Source organism: Mauremys mutica, chromosome 12 (assembly GCF_020497125.1).
Source record: "Mauremys mutica isolate MM-2020 ecotype Southern chromosome 12, ASM2049712v1, whole genome shotgun sequence".
NCBI lineage: Eukaryota > Metazoa > Chordata > Testudines > Geoemydidae > Mauremys > Mauremys mutica.
In genome coordinates, this window is record NC_059083.1 from 6,458,251 (window position 1) to 6,473,332 (window position 15,082).

At 51.7% G+C, this 15,082-nt stretch overlaps 1 protein-coding gene across 1 annotated transcript; it reads right to left on the reverse strand.

Moving 5' to 3' along the window:
* Positions 1-3,596: 3,596 nt before the first annotated feature.
* On the reverse strand, positions 3,597-12,382 carry LOC123346013 (C-type lectin domain family 2 member D-like). The gene is made up of 7 exons (XM_044983203.1): positions 12,233-12,382; positions 9,861-10,383; positions 8,750-8,869; positions 7,044-7,228; positions 6,568-6,671; positions 5,007-5,177; positions 3,597-3,916 (listed from the first exon to the last, which is right to left on the reverse strand). Exons 2-6 carry the CDS (start codon positions 10,258-10,260, stop codon positions 5,069-5,071), a joined length of 918 nt encoding a protein of 305 aa, XP_044839138.1. The 5' UTR covers positions 10,261-10,383; positions 12,233-12,382; the 3' UTR covers positions 3,597-3,916; positions 5,007-5,068.
* Positions 12,383-15,082: the final 2,700 nt, after the last annotated feature.

Below are 15,082 nucleotides of genomic sequence, written 5' to 3' on the forward strand. Positions count from 1 at the left end.
GGACTTGGTTAATTCCTTCCCTTGGGGAAATTCAGGGGAAGGGGAGGGGGAAGTGGGCTGCTTCCCTGTGTGTGTGAGATTCAAGGAGTTGAATCAGGGGGGAGGGGGAAGGTTCCTCCTCTGTGAATTGATCTGTGTTCCCAAGGGGGGAAACAGGGGTGTCCCGGCCCACGGAATTGACCGGGTGGTGGCAGCCGAAGGGGAGACCTACCCTAGGATTTTGGGGTGGGGGGAAGACATGCGGGTCCTCACTTTGAAACCGCCCAGTTTCAAGTGAGGGTAGACTCCTGACATGGTGGCAGTGGTGTTTCGGACCCAGAGAGAGAGGCAAGGCTTTTCTACCAGAGGCACTCTGAGGCAGTTTCAGGGTTACAAGTATTTTCAGTTTTTTGCAGGGCTTTCTGTTACAGTACTTGCGTCCATTGTGATACGAGGTACCACTCAGGATTCCTGAGGTGGGGGGAAGTGCTCGCCAAAGTACATTCCCATCCAACAGGAAAAGCAGGTTTGGGGGTTGGAGAGAGAAACCCTCCAGCCAGGTTTTTTTTTCTCCCTGTGTCTTTTGAAAGGATCAGAAGACAGGAGAACACAAATCCCTAAGGAATAGACCAGATTTTTCTCAGGGGTATTGTTAGCAGCAGCCTTTCAGCTGGGCTGCTGAGTACAGCAACTCAGAGCACAGGCAGTTTACAGTTTCAGCCAGGTTGGCTGGAGGCAATTTAGTTTCCAACAGGCTTTGTTGGAAGCAGTTTTCTTCTGTTTGCTTGAGGCAGCTTCAGGAAAAGGCAGTTTCAAGCAGTTTTCAGGGTTAGGAGAAGTTTTTTTCTCTGCTGGCTATGCTGAGGAAGAACTCTTCCCTAGAGGTGTGTCCTTCCTTTGTGATATCAGGTATCACTCAGAATTCCTAAGGTGGGGGGAAGTGCTCGACAAAGTACATTCCCATCCAACAGAAAAACAGGTTTGGGGGTTGGAGAGAGAAACCCTCCAGCCAGGTATTTTTTTTTTTTCTCCCTGTGTCTTTTAAAATCCTCTGGAGCCAGGGAATACAAATCCCTGACAGGATTTACTAGACTTTTCTCGCAGGTACTAAGTAGCACCAGCTTCTTCTTTTTTTTCTTTTTTCTTTGTCTGCTTGAAAACAGCTAGGAAACAGGTGCAAGTTTTTCTAGGAGGCTTGTTAGAAAGGACCCCCACTGTAAGGTACTTAGCAAGTGCTAGAAACAGGACAAACCAGTTTTTTTGGGTCTTCTCAGTATATCAGCAAACAGCAACTACACATTTGCAAATGAAAAGGTTTTGTTTCTTTTCTATTCAGTCTCTCGGGAATAGAAAGGGTTAGGAATTGGGGAAACCAATTCCCTGACTGCAGAGGGGTGTGGCCAGCACCAAAAAGCAACACCAGCAAGCCACACATAAAATTCACTGACTGCAGAGGGGTGTGGCCAGCACCAGAAGGCACTGTTCCCCATCCCAAGAAATTTCCCACCTACATGGCAGGTGAGGACACTAAGGCCTTCTTCAAAAAGGTTAAAAGGACCTGCCATGGGTACAGCATCCCTGAAGACCAGTACAAGGACTGGTCAGAAAAGCGGACTTTTGCTGTCTATAACAATTATTCCATCCCCATGCTACTGGGGAAAGACTTGGCCAACCATGTGCAGCTGGCCAAGAGTGGGGGAGTGGTCACCTGCGGCCAGGCCAAACAAGCAGGCACTCCCATCCCTGTTCCTGAGCCATCCACCAGGACCCTGTCTGTGTTACCAGAGACCCAGACAGAGGTGGTGGAACCGGATCTCATGCCAACAACTACAGCAGCCATAGTACATCCAGTCCCAGGACCGGAACTGGAAAAGCAACCAGCGGCAGAACCAGCGCCAGCACTGACGCCAGCGCTTGCAACTCCACCGCCAGGGGGCGCCAATGGGCCTAAACTGGCAGAAGCAGCAGACAACTCTACCCAAGAGGCTCAGCCAGAGCCTGAAATATCACCTTGTGCACCAGCGGACAGCGGTCCACAGTCAATGAAAACAACCTCATCACCTACATCGCTCCCAGAGGAACTGGTGTCTCCCGCCTCAAGGGAACAGTTCCAGACTGAGCAGGAAGCCGATGACAGCCTTAAGAAAGCTTGGGCGGCGGCACGAAGCAACCCACCGCCTCTCAGCTCTTCTACCCAATTCCAGTTTGTTGTAAAACAAGGACTTTATATAAGGACATTCTTTCTGGTGGACACCAGGAAGGCCAGCATCCTCAAAGACAGTTGGTAGTTCCAACTAAGTACTGGGACAAGCTCTTAAGCTTGGGCCCTCACATCCCAGTGGGCATTCTGGGGTCAACAAAGCAAAAACAGGTTAAAAACATTCCTTCCACTGGGAGGGGATGGGCAAGGACAATGCCAAGTATGTCCGCTCAAATGCATACAAAGTGTTCTTCAATGTCAAATATCTTGTTGTTACATACTTAGTAGTATATGTAATAGTGCATGTGTTTTGTTAATCTGTTTATTTTAAAGTTCTAGAAGGAAATCACCGCCAGTGTGGTTCCCCCACTGTCTGCGATTTGGGGGGCGTGTCATAAATAAACAGATCAGGGTTAAGGTCTCTTTTCCCTGGAAAGGGTTAACATGTAGTACCTGGTGACCACCTGACCAGAGGACCAATCAGAGATAAGATTTTTTCAAATCTCTGTGGAGGGAAGCCTTTGTCTGTGTGAGAACTGTTCTTGAATCTAACAGAGGACAGTCATGTCTCCAAGTTCTCCTGGAGTAGTTTCTACTAATTAATAGTGAGTATTAATTAGAAAGGCAAATTAGTCTTATGATTTGATTTCTATATTTGCAGTTGTGTGTTTGCTAAAGGAAATGCTTTATTCCTGTTTGCTGATATTGCTTTTACTGAGAAAAGGGGGAGAGGGGATTCTCTCCAGAGATTGATAAGGTTATACCCTATGAGTGTCCAGCTTGGGCTCATAGAGATTCTGTATTTTTCTTTTTATTCTTTAATAAATTCTTTTCTTTTCTTTGGACTTGGTTAATTCCTTCCCTTGGGGAAATTCAGGGGAAGGGGAGGGGGAAGTGGGCTGCTTCCCTGTGTGTGTGAGATTCAAGGAGTTGAATCAGGGGGGAGGGGGAAGGTTCCTCCTCTGTGAATTGATCTGTGTTCCCAAGGGGGGAAACAGGGGTGTCCCGGCCCACGGAATTGACCGGGTGGTGGCAGCCGAAGGGGAGACCTACCCTAGGATTTTGGGGTGGGGGGAAGACATGCGGGTCCTCACTTTGAAACCGCCCAGTTTCAAGTGAGGGTAGACTCCTGACAACAACAAGTCTGCTCTACAGCCTTCGCAAACAGTCAGTTGGCTTTTCGTTCATGTGGTAGAGGCTCATGCACTAAGCTTCAGAAGTCCCAGGTTCAATCCTGGCCGCTGATGACCAGGGTCTGTCAGTGTTACATATACTGTATATGAGATTATTACATGAGAAATGAAAATGAGCTTGCTTTGGGATTTTACAAGGCACTCATATCATTTAAACACATTTGGTACCCTGAGTAATGATAACACTTCTTGCAAATCACATAAATAGGGAACCCCTGGTCCCATTCATGTCAGGGGGGTGACACGTACCTTATTTGCATCAGTGTATAAAAGAGAAGTTATAGGAGGGGGGGTCTTTGTCTGGCCAAGGGGAAAGTGGAAAGTCCCGGGCCCACCTGTAGTAGTGTTCTTTTAGTGTCTACGGGGTGCTGGCACCATGCTTTGTGGGCAATAAACCTGGCACAGAGCCTTCGTCACCGAGCCGAGTCTGTGGCCTTTCTGGGCAGTTCGAGCGAGGCTTGCTGGGCCGGCAGAGACACTGGCCGCACAGAGCTAATCCCCAGGACGGCCAGGAGGAGGCGCCATCCAGCGGTGAATCCAGCACCTGTCACAGACCCAAAGAGGGAACATTGAGTGGAATAGCCTATCTACTATTTGTCTACTAATTAGGCCTACTTTTTAGCACACCAAGGCTTACTGATTTCCAAACCCACATTTTCTTGTCAACCGGGCATGATCTTAACAGACCTCAAGTTCTATCAGCAGGTCTTTTTGTTTAGACTAAAACTTTTTGTCTCCCTTTCATACCTTTTGCCATCAACATTTGTCCTTGCAGGGTATTGTGACATCTTGTGAACTGCCACATACATTTTACAACTGAGCTCACAAGCAGGGGAAATTCAGCAGCCCAGTTATCACAACAAGGCTCCCAAACACACAGGGGAAGTTTTCACCCCCCCCCAAAACTCCTGGGTCTCAAGCGGGGACCAGCTACCTCCTCCACCCTTCTGTCTGCTAGGCAGCTAGCAACCAGGATCTCCCTAAAAGTGGGGGGGGGGGGCACCGGTGCCTGAACCGTGGCCCCGCCTGCGCCCCCCCACACCACCCCTTTCCCCGAGGCCTCACCCCTGGCTCGCTCCTCTCTGCCCCCTTCCCCTTATCTCTCACCCTTAGGGCTGGTAAAAAGCAATAGGGGTCATGGCCCCCTGGCCTCCCCCGTTCCAGCGACCCGGTGGCAACCCCTCATCCCTTGAGGAGCCAGCCGGGAAGCTGTATGTTGGCATATCCCCCATAGAAGTGGTGTAGGCAGCTGCCCCTTGATCAGTTTGGCTGGTCAGGACCGGCTCAGCCTTCCGCACAGCTGGTCTTAACCAAGCCGCAGTTCCTGGGCTCTGGTTACCCAGGGTCAGTTAGGGAAAGGGGTTCAGGCCCCACCCCACTTTGGCAAACCTTACCCAGGTATGTGACCCCACCCCATGCTGTGTGACTAGGGAAACCATCACTCTCCCCAGAGCTGGGTTCCTTTCTCTGCCCTCCCCCCACCTCCACTGTGGGCCCAGGGTGTTGCTGCAGGGTTCCCCCTATTAAAGGGGGGCTGGGCAACTGCTTCCTTTCCCAGCCTATGGCTGCATGGTCCCCCAGGAACTACATCTTCCCAAAGGCCCAGTAAAAAGCAGTGACGGGGCTGCACTTGCCTTTAAATGATGGGCAGGGGCAGGGACAGGCCATATGACATTAGCTTTGAACTGCCTTCTACCTATTCCACTGGTTTGCGGCAGATCCAGGGCAACTGTCCGGAGCAGCTTGAACTGGCAATCCCGTAGCTGTTCGTATAAGCACAATCTCCACCGCCTCCTATGTGAAACCTGCAACAGCAACAAACAAATCCAAGAGACTCAGAACTGTTCAAATCATTCAGTCCAAAGAGACCACATGCAGAATACAGCCCCCATTCAGCAAAGCAAATCGCGCCCATGTCCCCATTCACTTTGGTGGGTCTGCAACTGAAAGCAATTTGTTCAGACTCTTTGGTTAACAGTTGTGACTGTATTCCTGTACAGGGAGGGTGGTCCAGTAGTTTAAAGCCCTAGCACTGGACTTGGGAGATCTGTGTTCGAGTCCCATCTCAGCTCCTGACCTTCTGGGTGACGTTGTGTCTCAGGTTACCCCTCTGCGTAATAAAGCTGCAGGCCCTGTGGCGCACGTGCATGGAGCAGAATGCCGAGGGATGGGGGTTTACAGCAACCTTGGTTACTGTGTAGGCCATTTGCTTATTTTGTACCAGCTGGTGCTTTTACAGGGTACGCAGATGTCAAGGCTGAATCCCCACTCCATCACAGTGCAGAAGTGGGGGCCCGCAGGGATTTTAAAAATGAATACTGGCCACTCCAGGCTTGTATTAAACTCCCGGGGTTACAGCTTCTCTCTGACTTTGGCTTGGTAAATGCTGCCACCACCCAAATTAAAAAAAAACTCCTTTGAGCCCAGGAAGGAGCACTTGGGAATTCCTCCCTGTGGGGTACCCTCAAGCCCTTTCACCCTCCTCTGGGGAAGAGCTGAGAACAAAAACAAAGGAAATTAGCTGTGGCTACCAGATATTCAAACATGCACAAACCTCTTAGGACACCAAAAATCCAATCCTGTTCTTAAAAAGGGTAAATTTTATTAAAAACAAAAAGGGAAACATACATCTGGATCTTAGGCTTTTTCCTAGATCTTAAAAAAAACAATTACAAGAATTAAACACCCAAACTAATTTTCTTGGGGGTTCAGCTGAAAGGTAACAAGCAAACAAAAGCATTAGGGGTTAGCACAGAGGAGAGCCACAAGCCAAAATAAAGAAAATAAACCTGATCGCATCTAGCTAAACATTCTGATCTACTTAAACATTTGGAGTTCAGATAAGTAGTTCTAGGTATGATCTGATGATTTATGATCATACCTGGCTTAAGCTCCTCATAGCCCGGCTGCTCTGTCCCTCCAGCCCAGAGAACAACAGACAAAGGGAAAGTTTCTTTCTCCATTTAAAAAAAGTTCTAGCCTCCCATTGGCTCTTTTGGTCAGGTGTCCACCTTTTTTTCCCTTTACCTGGGGAACTTTTTAACCCTCTCCAGGTAAAGCAAGCAGAGAACAGGTACCAAGAGGCATTTTACAGCTAACTGGCTGGCTGTCCATCAAAGAGAGCTCCCACACACACACTTCATTTATCACAGCGGCCCAACACTTACAGAGTGAATGAAGGGAAAAGAGACCCACCAGTTGTTGAATTCGGTGCCGTTGGACCATTTCCAGCGCTGGCCAGGGCTCTTCCGGAGGCCGATCCAGTGGTCCTCAAGTCCTTTACAGCGCTTCATGAATTCCTGTTAAATAAAGCAAATGTCCATTAAGCACCTGGATCTGAGCTCTCTGCAGTCTGTGCTGGATTCTCTGAGCTGCCACACAGGACACTGGGTGAACTGTCCAGGGTGGCAATTCTCCACCCACAGCTCTGATCTAGGGGCCCCCACCCCTCAATCCTCTGAGCCAATCCTCTTCCCTGCTCTGCGATCAACCGCAGGTTGGACTAGGGATAACCCCAACACAGCACACAGCCTCTTCTGGGGTAACTGTGAATAGCCCATTCAACTCCTGTAGTGACAAGATCTCGTCGCCCCCATGGAGCTGTGACCAATTTACACCAGTTGGGGGTCTAGCCCTGTGGGGTTTACAAAGCTTCTGTGTTTCTCTCTCACCATTTCCTGCTGGGTGTCAATCGCTGCCAGGGAGGCACCGAGGGCAGAGCAGTGGCTCTGGCTGTGGGTCCAGTTCCCTTCAGCCTGTGAGAAATAGTAACACTTCCCCAGGTGCCCGATCCAGCCATCTGGGCAGGCGGCCACTGGGCAGGCAGCACCAGCTGGACACGGCTCAGGTTTCGTTGCTAGAGATGAGAAAATAGCAGAGTAAGAGATTTACCCTTCACCCTCTGTAGCCAAGGGAACAAGTTCTCCAATGACACCACAACAGATACCCGCCTCCCCATGCACGCGCGCACACACACACGCACACACACTACGCTGTGGAAGCCTGGGCTTGTGCCTGGAAAGGTTCCTTTTTTTTTTTTTTTTTTCCAATCGACAGAGGCCAGCAGCCAGCTAGCAGCTTCCTTTGCTGTAACTGCAGTTTTGTTCAGTGCAGGCACAAACCCTGCCAGTGCCTGATTAAACCCATCCCTCAGGCCGCTGAATAGCAGGGCTGCATCTTCAGGGACAAAGGAAAAAAGTGACAGGTGCAATTCAAGGTGGTCCCCAGACTGCACGCTCTAAAATCCACCCCCCTGAGTGATGTAAGTACCTAACCTCCCATGCTCTACAGAGCTATGTTGGTGGGAGAGCTCCTGCCGATACAACTACTGACTCTCGGGGACGTGGATTAACTATGCTGATGGGGGAGTCCCATCAGCTTAGAGCCTCTTCATTAAAGTGCTACAGAGGTGCAGTTGTGCCGATGCAGTGTTTTAAGTTCAGACCTGCTCTAAGGCTTACCAGAAATGCAGCTGGAAACCCTGAGCTCCTTATGCCACCTGACTAAGCAGCGGTGGAAAAGGGGTCTGCTCATATCACAGCCTCTCTGATGCACCTCTGCCCCCTCCCCTACTTCCGATTTTGCATGCACTGAGAATTGCATTTTTATCTTGGTTCATGGAGCTCTGGCAATGGGGTCTGGCTGTGCAATGAATAGACTGGGATGATTCCAGGTTCAAATGTTCATGCAGCATCTCAAGTTGTTCGGGCTGCTGCACCCTCCCTCTTCCCCATCCAGGATGTTTCCTCCTGCCTGCCAAACTCCATATATGGCTAAATTCATCCTTGCCCTGCCCTTCATGCAGTCAGTGGCACCAGTAAAAAGCAGGGGGCATATGCAACTGTTCTGATACCACAGGGTTTTACACTCACTTTGCACTGGTCTAAGTGACTCTGGATTGCACCACCCAGTGACAGTCTCACCCGCACCCCCTGCACCTCCACACTCAAATATTGTAGATGCATGTTTCTGGCCAGCACAGCGCTCTAGCACACTGGCTGTGCAATGCAGGGGAGCTAATGTTGCTGGAGGAGAAAACTCATGAAGCTGAAAGGCTGCTGGGATCAGGGAGCTGACAACCAGCCAGGCACAGGTACGACTCCCTCCCGCTGGAGGCAGGGGGGTAACACGGTGACTCACAGCCCTGGGTAACCAGGTGTGTTTGATTGACAGGGCAGAGTGAGCCAACAGCCAGTGGGAGCTGGACACTGGGGGTGGGGGAGACCCCACAGAAATGCCACGGGCTCAGCAGAGTCTGATGTGACTGTTGAAGCAGGGGAGGGCGAGGGGAAGAGGGGAGAAGTTGGGTGAGGGATGTGACATTTCCAGCACGGAGTGTAAGGTGCAGAGACGGGGTCAGTGCGGGCTCCACACTCACCTGACATGGAGATGAGGACGATGATGAGGATGAGGATGAGGATGATGATCAGCATGAAATTGAGAACCACACTCGGAACTGCCCGGTGACGTACCCATGATTTGAACCCAGACAGCAAACCTGTAATAGAAACAGCCATTAATGCTCATGCTGCTGCTATAGTGGGGAGGGTCAGCAGCTTTTTTTTTTTTAAAAAGGAAGAGTTTCAAACTATCTATCCCCATACACCCCATCTATCTATCTATTTACCTACTAGAGTCACCAGATGTCCTGATTTTATAGGCGCAGTCCCGATATTCAGGGCTTTGTCTTTTATTGGCGTCTATTACCCACACACACACAAAACCCCAGTTTTCACACACACACACACACACACACACACACACACACACACACACACACACACACACACACTGAAGTGAAAAAATTCATTCCAAATGTGGGGGGAAAGTCATTTCAACTTTTTTGAGGGGAAAAAAAAGCAAAAAGAACACCCCCCAAAAGCCCAGAAATATGTGGGTTTCAGTTTGAGGTTCTCAGAGATTTTCCCTGCCCCTTCAAAATGTTTTCCACTGAAAGTGCCTTTTAAAAAGGAAGAGAAGGGAGGAGAGGGGGACCCCCAAAACCTTAAATCAAAAATTGAATTTGTCTCCTATTTTCAAACGCAAAAGAATTCCCTGCAAACAAACTTCCCCATTGCAAACAGAGATTTTAATTGTTTGCTCTGAATTTTTTCTATCAGGAAAAAAAAATCCCATTTCTAACATTTTTTGACTGAAACAAACAAAAAAAATGTTCAGTGAAAAAAAAATGGTCTAGTTAAAAAGAAAGGCATTTTCCACCCATACCCACCCCTGCAAAAAAATTGATGGAAAATGTTTGACCAGCCTACCTAGCACTGTAGAAAGAATTAGACTGAACATGTAGGGACTGACCTAGAGACCTTTGGATCAACAACAGACCTCTACTGCCTGAGCTAACAGTGCTAAATTGAAGGGCGTACATCAACGTCTTTTACATGAACCAACCACTAGAGGGAGATAAAGGCCCTCACTTAATACAAGTTCCTTGGAAAGGGGAGCCTAAGAAGATCCCAAAAAGGCAGCTGTACCTGCAGGGTCAACTTTGCTGCTCTCTCCATCCTTTGGAGAGATGGTGACGGGAGTGTCCCCATTTTGTTGCACTTGGGTTTCCTGGGAACCCAGGAGTGGATCTGGCTCTCTCTTCTCAGCAGGACACGACCCGTTCTCCATCTTTTGCATCTCCAAAAGCTGTGACATGCAGACCTGAGTCTCCATCTGGAGCCAGTGATAAACTAACACACCCACAGTGGGTCGGGCAGTGTCGGCAGAGCCCTTCTTAATCACAGTTTTGAAACAGCTCACTGGATTACACCGCAAGCGTGGTTTGCCGACAGGATGTGATTGGAGAAAACCCTTCCCAATACAATCGGATTGTGACTTTTGCCCAGACGTGGAATCTGAGTGGGTTTTGTTTTTTAAATGCTTCATTCAGTCCTTGATGCGGCTTTTATCTGCAGCAGGTGCTGACCAAATCAGTTCCAGTTTCTTGAGACATCCTTGCTTTCTGTCCTCTCTCTGAAGTCCATGGTTGGTCTGTGTTCAAGGATTTACCTGGGGAGAGAGTTTTCAGGGTTACTCTGGCTGGTTTCTGTTTATGTTGTTCTATCTGCCAATCCAGAGCCCTGCACAGCAGGGTCATTCGCAGTGGGTAGGGATGTGACTACCTTGGTTTTTCTATAGCAACTTTAATCGGAAGGATCCCAAAGTGCTTGACAAGCTCCAATACACAAATGCACGTGCTAGAGTGGAGTTACTTCTCTGTAGAGAGAATGGGTCAGCTCCCCAGCGGCTGCAAAGTAGCCATAGCTCCACTGAAGTTATGTTACACAGCTGAATTGACAGGAATGATCACTTCCCCCGTATACAAACAGTTGGCAAGAAGTAGGCATGTTTTAATTTGAGAGCCTGGAATTTCTCATTGAATGGGTCCTTCCTGCTTTCTGCCTTGAGGAACACCCTGTGATCCGAAGTGAGCGCCCCATCTCCAAGAAACAGGACACCCCCGTACTGGACAGTGATGGAATAATCTGCCCCGAGAGGAGGATCCTAGCTCACCCCCATTGGTTAGAAGCTGGGCTTGTACCTCACCCAGGAGGATTCAGAGCCCTTCCCCCTCCAGGTTATTGTGTAATATTGACGGTTGTAACTCTGTGGTCCCATTATCCCTATAAATGCCAAGAGCTGGTCAGGACTAAGAAAAGAAGACTGAGCAAGGAGATCTTGTGGCAGCGAGTTCCACAGGCCAGCTGTGCCTTGTGTGAAAACATTCCCTTTGATCAGATTGGAATTTGATACCTTTTCAAAGCGGAGAGAAGTGGTTTCAGATCCTGCCCGGGAGAGAACTCTCCTGCTAGCATAATTAAACCACCCCCACTGAGCGTGGTAGCTATGTTGGTGGGAGAGCATCTCCTGTTGACGTAATCGTTGGTGTGGACAGCGCTTTGTCACTGAAACTTACGTTGGTCAGGGGTGTGGTTTTTTCACACCCCTGATTGACTGACAATGCTGACAAAAGTGCTAGCGCAGACAAAGCCTGGCAGAACGAGCCAGCATAAGCCAGCATTATCCCTAGATTAATTATTTCTGTCTGTTGTGTCGCTGCAGAGCTCCTGCCCAAAACCCTCCCCAACCCCCTTCTGCCTCATTTCCCACTGCACACTTGAGAAGCAGCCCACCTGTCCTCACAGCACTCATCTGCCCCACTGAGCACTGGACTTGGGATCCAGGCTACATGGTAGGGCTCGTAGGTTATGGTGAGTATCATTTGCAAACCACTTGTCCAGACTCTACCATGCTCAGCCACCTAGGAACTGCTGGGACAGCAATTTAATGAGTAAACTCAATCCTACAACCAGTGCAACTGGCAATGGCTCTCCAGTGGCTCTGTGTAGCTGCAGGGAGACAGCTGCAGGGAGACAGGCCCAGGGTGTTTGCAGGAGGGTCCCTATCTGCAGGGCCAGGCAGCTCTGAAACAACAGAGCAGGAGCCAGAGAGTGAATCCGGCAGCTCCGGGCACCAGGCGGCCCCAGCAAAGGTACCAAACGGAGCCGGCTCCAGGGTCTGACCCAGGGCAAACCCCGCGGGCTCTGCAGTGGGTGCAGAGATCAGACCCCACCTGGCTTTGCAGGGCGGGCACATCCCGGGCTGGGCACTGGGGCTACCCGGGGGTGTCACCGCCCCTGTCCCCAGTGCCCCCCACCCCACAGGAGCCCCCCGCAACCAGCCCCGCACAGACCCGAGGGGCAAATGAGCCGGGAGCTGAACTGGATTCGTGGGGACCAAGCGGGGGTGAGACAGAATGGAGGCAGCCCAACCCCTCCCCCAGGAGAGCTCCCCATGCAGATATCTCCCCCCACCCCCAGCCCCAGCCCCAGCCCCGCGCTTGCAGCTCTCTGCTCACCTGAGCAGCAGCCAGCCAGCTCCCCGCAGGAGGACCAACAGCGGCGAAAGGGTTAATTTGGATCAGGACGGGTTTGCTGGGCTGTGAGACACACGCAGTCCTGTGTGCGTCCCTCGCTGGAGCAGGCGGGTTATACACTGGCCCCACAGCTCCTCCCTGCTCGGAGCAGCCAGTGATGTGATGTTCCAGGAGTCTGAAACAGGAAACAAGCTGTAAAACTGCACCGTGGGGGGAGGATTCAAACCAAACCAAACCGCTCCCTGACACGTCCTTCAGAAACACGCCCCGGGGGCAGGGAGCCGAGCTCCCCCAGGGATCCAGGCCAAAGACTCCGGCCCAGTGAGCGCTGCAGGGTCACTGAGGCAGGCAGGTCAGGCCGGGCTAAAGGACACTAGTGACTGAGTCTAGTCTCCCCGTGTAACACAGCTTGGGGGCAGATTTCCCCTGGGGCTGAAACCTGCAGCCACCCTGGACTTGGGGCCTGTCTGCACTACAGGGGCTGCATCTCTAACCGTCCTGGTCAGCTCCCCAGTGTGCATGGGGCTGTGCTGGGATAAAGGGGCTAAGGCCTGGTCTACACTAGGGCGGGGGGTCGAACTATCTTAGTTCGAACTTCTTACCTGTCCAGACGCCGCGGGATCGAAGTCCACGGCTCCCCCGTCGACTCCGCCACTGCCGTTCGCGGTGGTGGAGTTCCGGAGTCGACGGGAGCGTGTTCGGAGTTCAAACTATCGCATCTAGATTAGACGCGATAGTTCGAACTCCGAGAAATCGAACGCTACCTGTCAACCCGGCCGGTAAGTATAGACCTGCCCTTAGACTAGTACTGAGATCCCCAGGCAGGGAGGGAATATGCTGTAGAGGTGCAGGGTACCTTTATACGGAGGCAGATCACTGTTTTGTGGGCCCTGGGACAGAGCAGATGAAGGCCCCTCCGACCCCCCTCTGGTACCCCTGCCGGGGAGCAGGAGCAGGGCACGGGAGCTTGCCCCCCTCTGCCCGCCTGGCGCTGCTGCCAGGGAGTGGGGGCCGCTACACCCCAACCCTGCTCCCTGGCAGGAGCGCTGGGCAGACCAGGTCAGGGCACCCATATTTCGGGGGGGGGGGAGCAATTGGCCAGGGCCCCGTTGGCCCAGTGGCTACTCCACCATTACCAGTATAACCCATTGTCCACACCAAGGGCTGCACCAGTGTAATTATTGTGTTAAAAAGTATTTCCCAGCCCCAGCCAAGGTATTTAGAGCAGGATAACTCTGCTAGTGCAGAGCAGCTCTTCAGTCACAGCGACTCCCTCCCTGTGCTCGGGGCAGGGGTGGGCGTGTGGGATTGGGGAGAGGAGGGGCAGTTCAAGTGATTTTAAATGTAAGGCACCTTCACACTCCCTGAGTGAAATCCATGGAAATCCATGAAATCCATCTCCCTGGCTAAAGTGCTGCTTGTATTCCACCTCGATGAGAGGAATAAAGAGGACAGCGCTAATGCCGCAGTGCTGGGGTGCCAGTGTAAACAGGGAATAATCTTACTACGCTGTAACTGACCTCTGGAACCTTCCCATAAGGCTTTTAAGTAAAGATAACTCTCTTTGTTTTGTTGTGATGCCTCTGTTTGTTTTGTTGTCAACTTGGGGCTCCCGGAGCTGCTTATCCAAAAAACAAACCCAGCTCCTGTGAATGAGCAGAGGCAGGGGGCTCCCTTTGGAACACCACAGCTAGTGTTTGCTTGAAGAGAGGGGGAAGGAAGGGGCTTGAGGAGAGAAGCAGCTCGGCAGGCCGGAAGGGGGGGGGGGGTCCGTTTCGGGGAGGCTGCTTATTTGGTCTGTGAGGAAAAAAACAAAGGCGGCTATTCTACTTTCAGTGAGCGAGAGAGGGGTAGGGAAGGGGGTTGAAACTTGCAGCTGCTGACAGTGTCAGCTCCAAAAATCCACCCTCTCTCTCTCCCTCACGCTCCCTGTCACACTCCACCCACCCCCCTCTTTTGAAAAGCACGTTGCAGCCACTTGAATGCTGGGATGGCTGCCCATAATGCACCACTCCCAATGCTGCTGCAGATGCTGCAAGTGTGGCCACCACAGTGCGCTGGCAGCTGTCAGTGTGGACAGACTGCAGCGCTTTCCCTGCTCAGCTGTACGAAGACAGCTGTAACTCCCAGCGATGTACAGCTGCAAGTGTAGCCAGACCCTCAGAGTGACTTCAGTGAAGCCGGATTTCACACCCCCCACCCTGTCTTGTGATGAGTCTGGAACCAGGGCTGCCGGGGGGGCAAGTGGGGCAATTTTCCCCAGGCCCCACAGGGGCCCCCACGAGAGTTTTGTGGGGCCCCTGGAGCGGGGTCCTTCACTTGCTCCGGGCAGGGGCGGCTCGAGGAATTGCGCCACCCCAAGCAGGGCGGCACGCCGTGGGAGGTGCTCTGCTGGTCGCCGGTCCCGCGGCTCCAGTGGACCTCCTGCAGGCATGCCTGCCATGCCCCTTTTCCTCCCTTAGCGTTGGGCAGCCAAAGGCTCTTTGCGACTAGTACTGATCTGAGGCTCCCTAGGCTAAAGGAGATGGGGACTGTAGCTAGGGTGGCCCCCGTGGCCACTGCTTACGGGCACCTCACAATCACTCGTCACCCTCACCACACCCTGCCAGGTAGGGAAATGCAGCCACCCCCCTTTGACACATGGGGACCGGAGACACAGAGCGGCTGAGTGACTTGCTCAAGGACACCCAGGGAGCCAGTAGCAGAGCCAGATATTAAACCCAGCTCTCCAGCTCCTAGCAGAGTGAGTTAGACTGGTGCCCTAACCACTGGGCCATCCTGCCTCCCCTCTGCACACCTCAGCTGAGCCAGAGGCCAGGATACAGCATCTCC

What these genes read in the sequence shown, in the direction of transcription:
- LOC123346013 (XM_044983203.1), bottom strand. Translation starts at nt 10,260, where the DNA reads ATGAAGCATTTAAAAAACAAAACCCACTCAGATTCCACGTCTGGGCAA. An exon ending in CAGCAAAGTTGACCCTGCAG is followed by an intron (nt 8,870 to 9,860) that starts GTACAGCTGCCT and finishes TTTCTATTACAG; the next exon opens with GTTTGCTGTCTGGGTTCAAA. An exon ending in GGCACCGAATTCAACAACTG is followed by an intron (nt 5,178 to 6,567) that starts GTGGGTCTCTTT and finishes TTGCTGTTGCAG; the next exon opens with GTTTCACATAGGAGGCGGTG.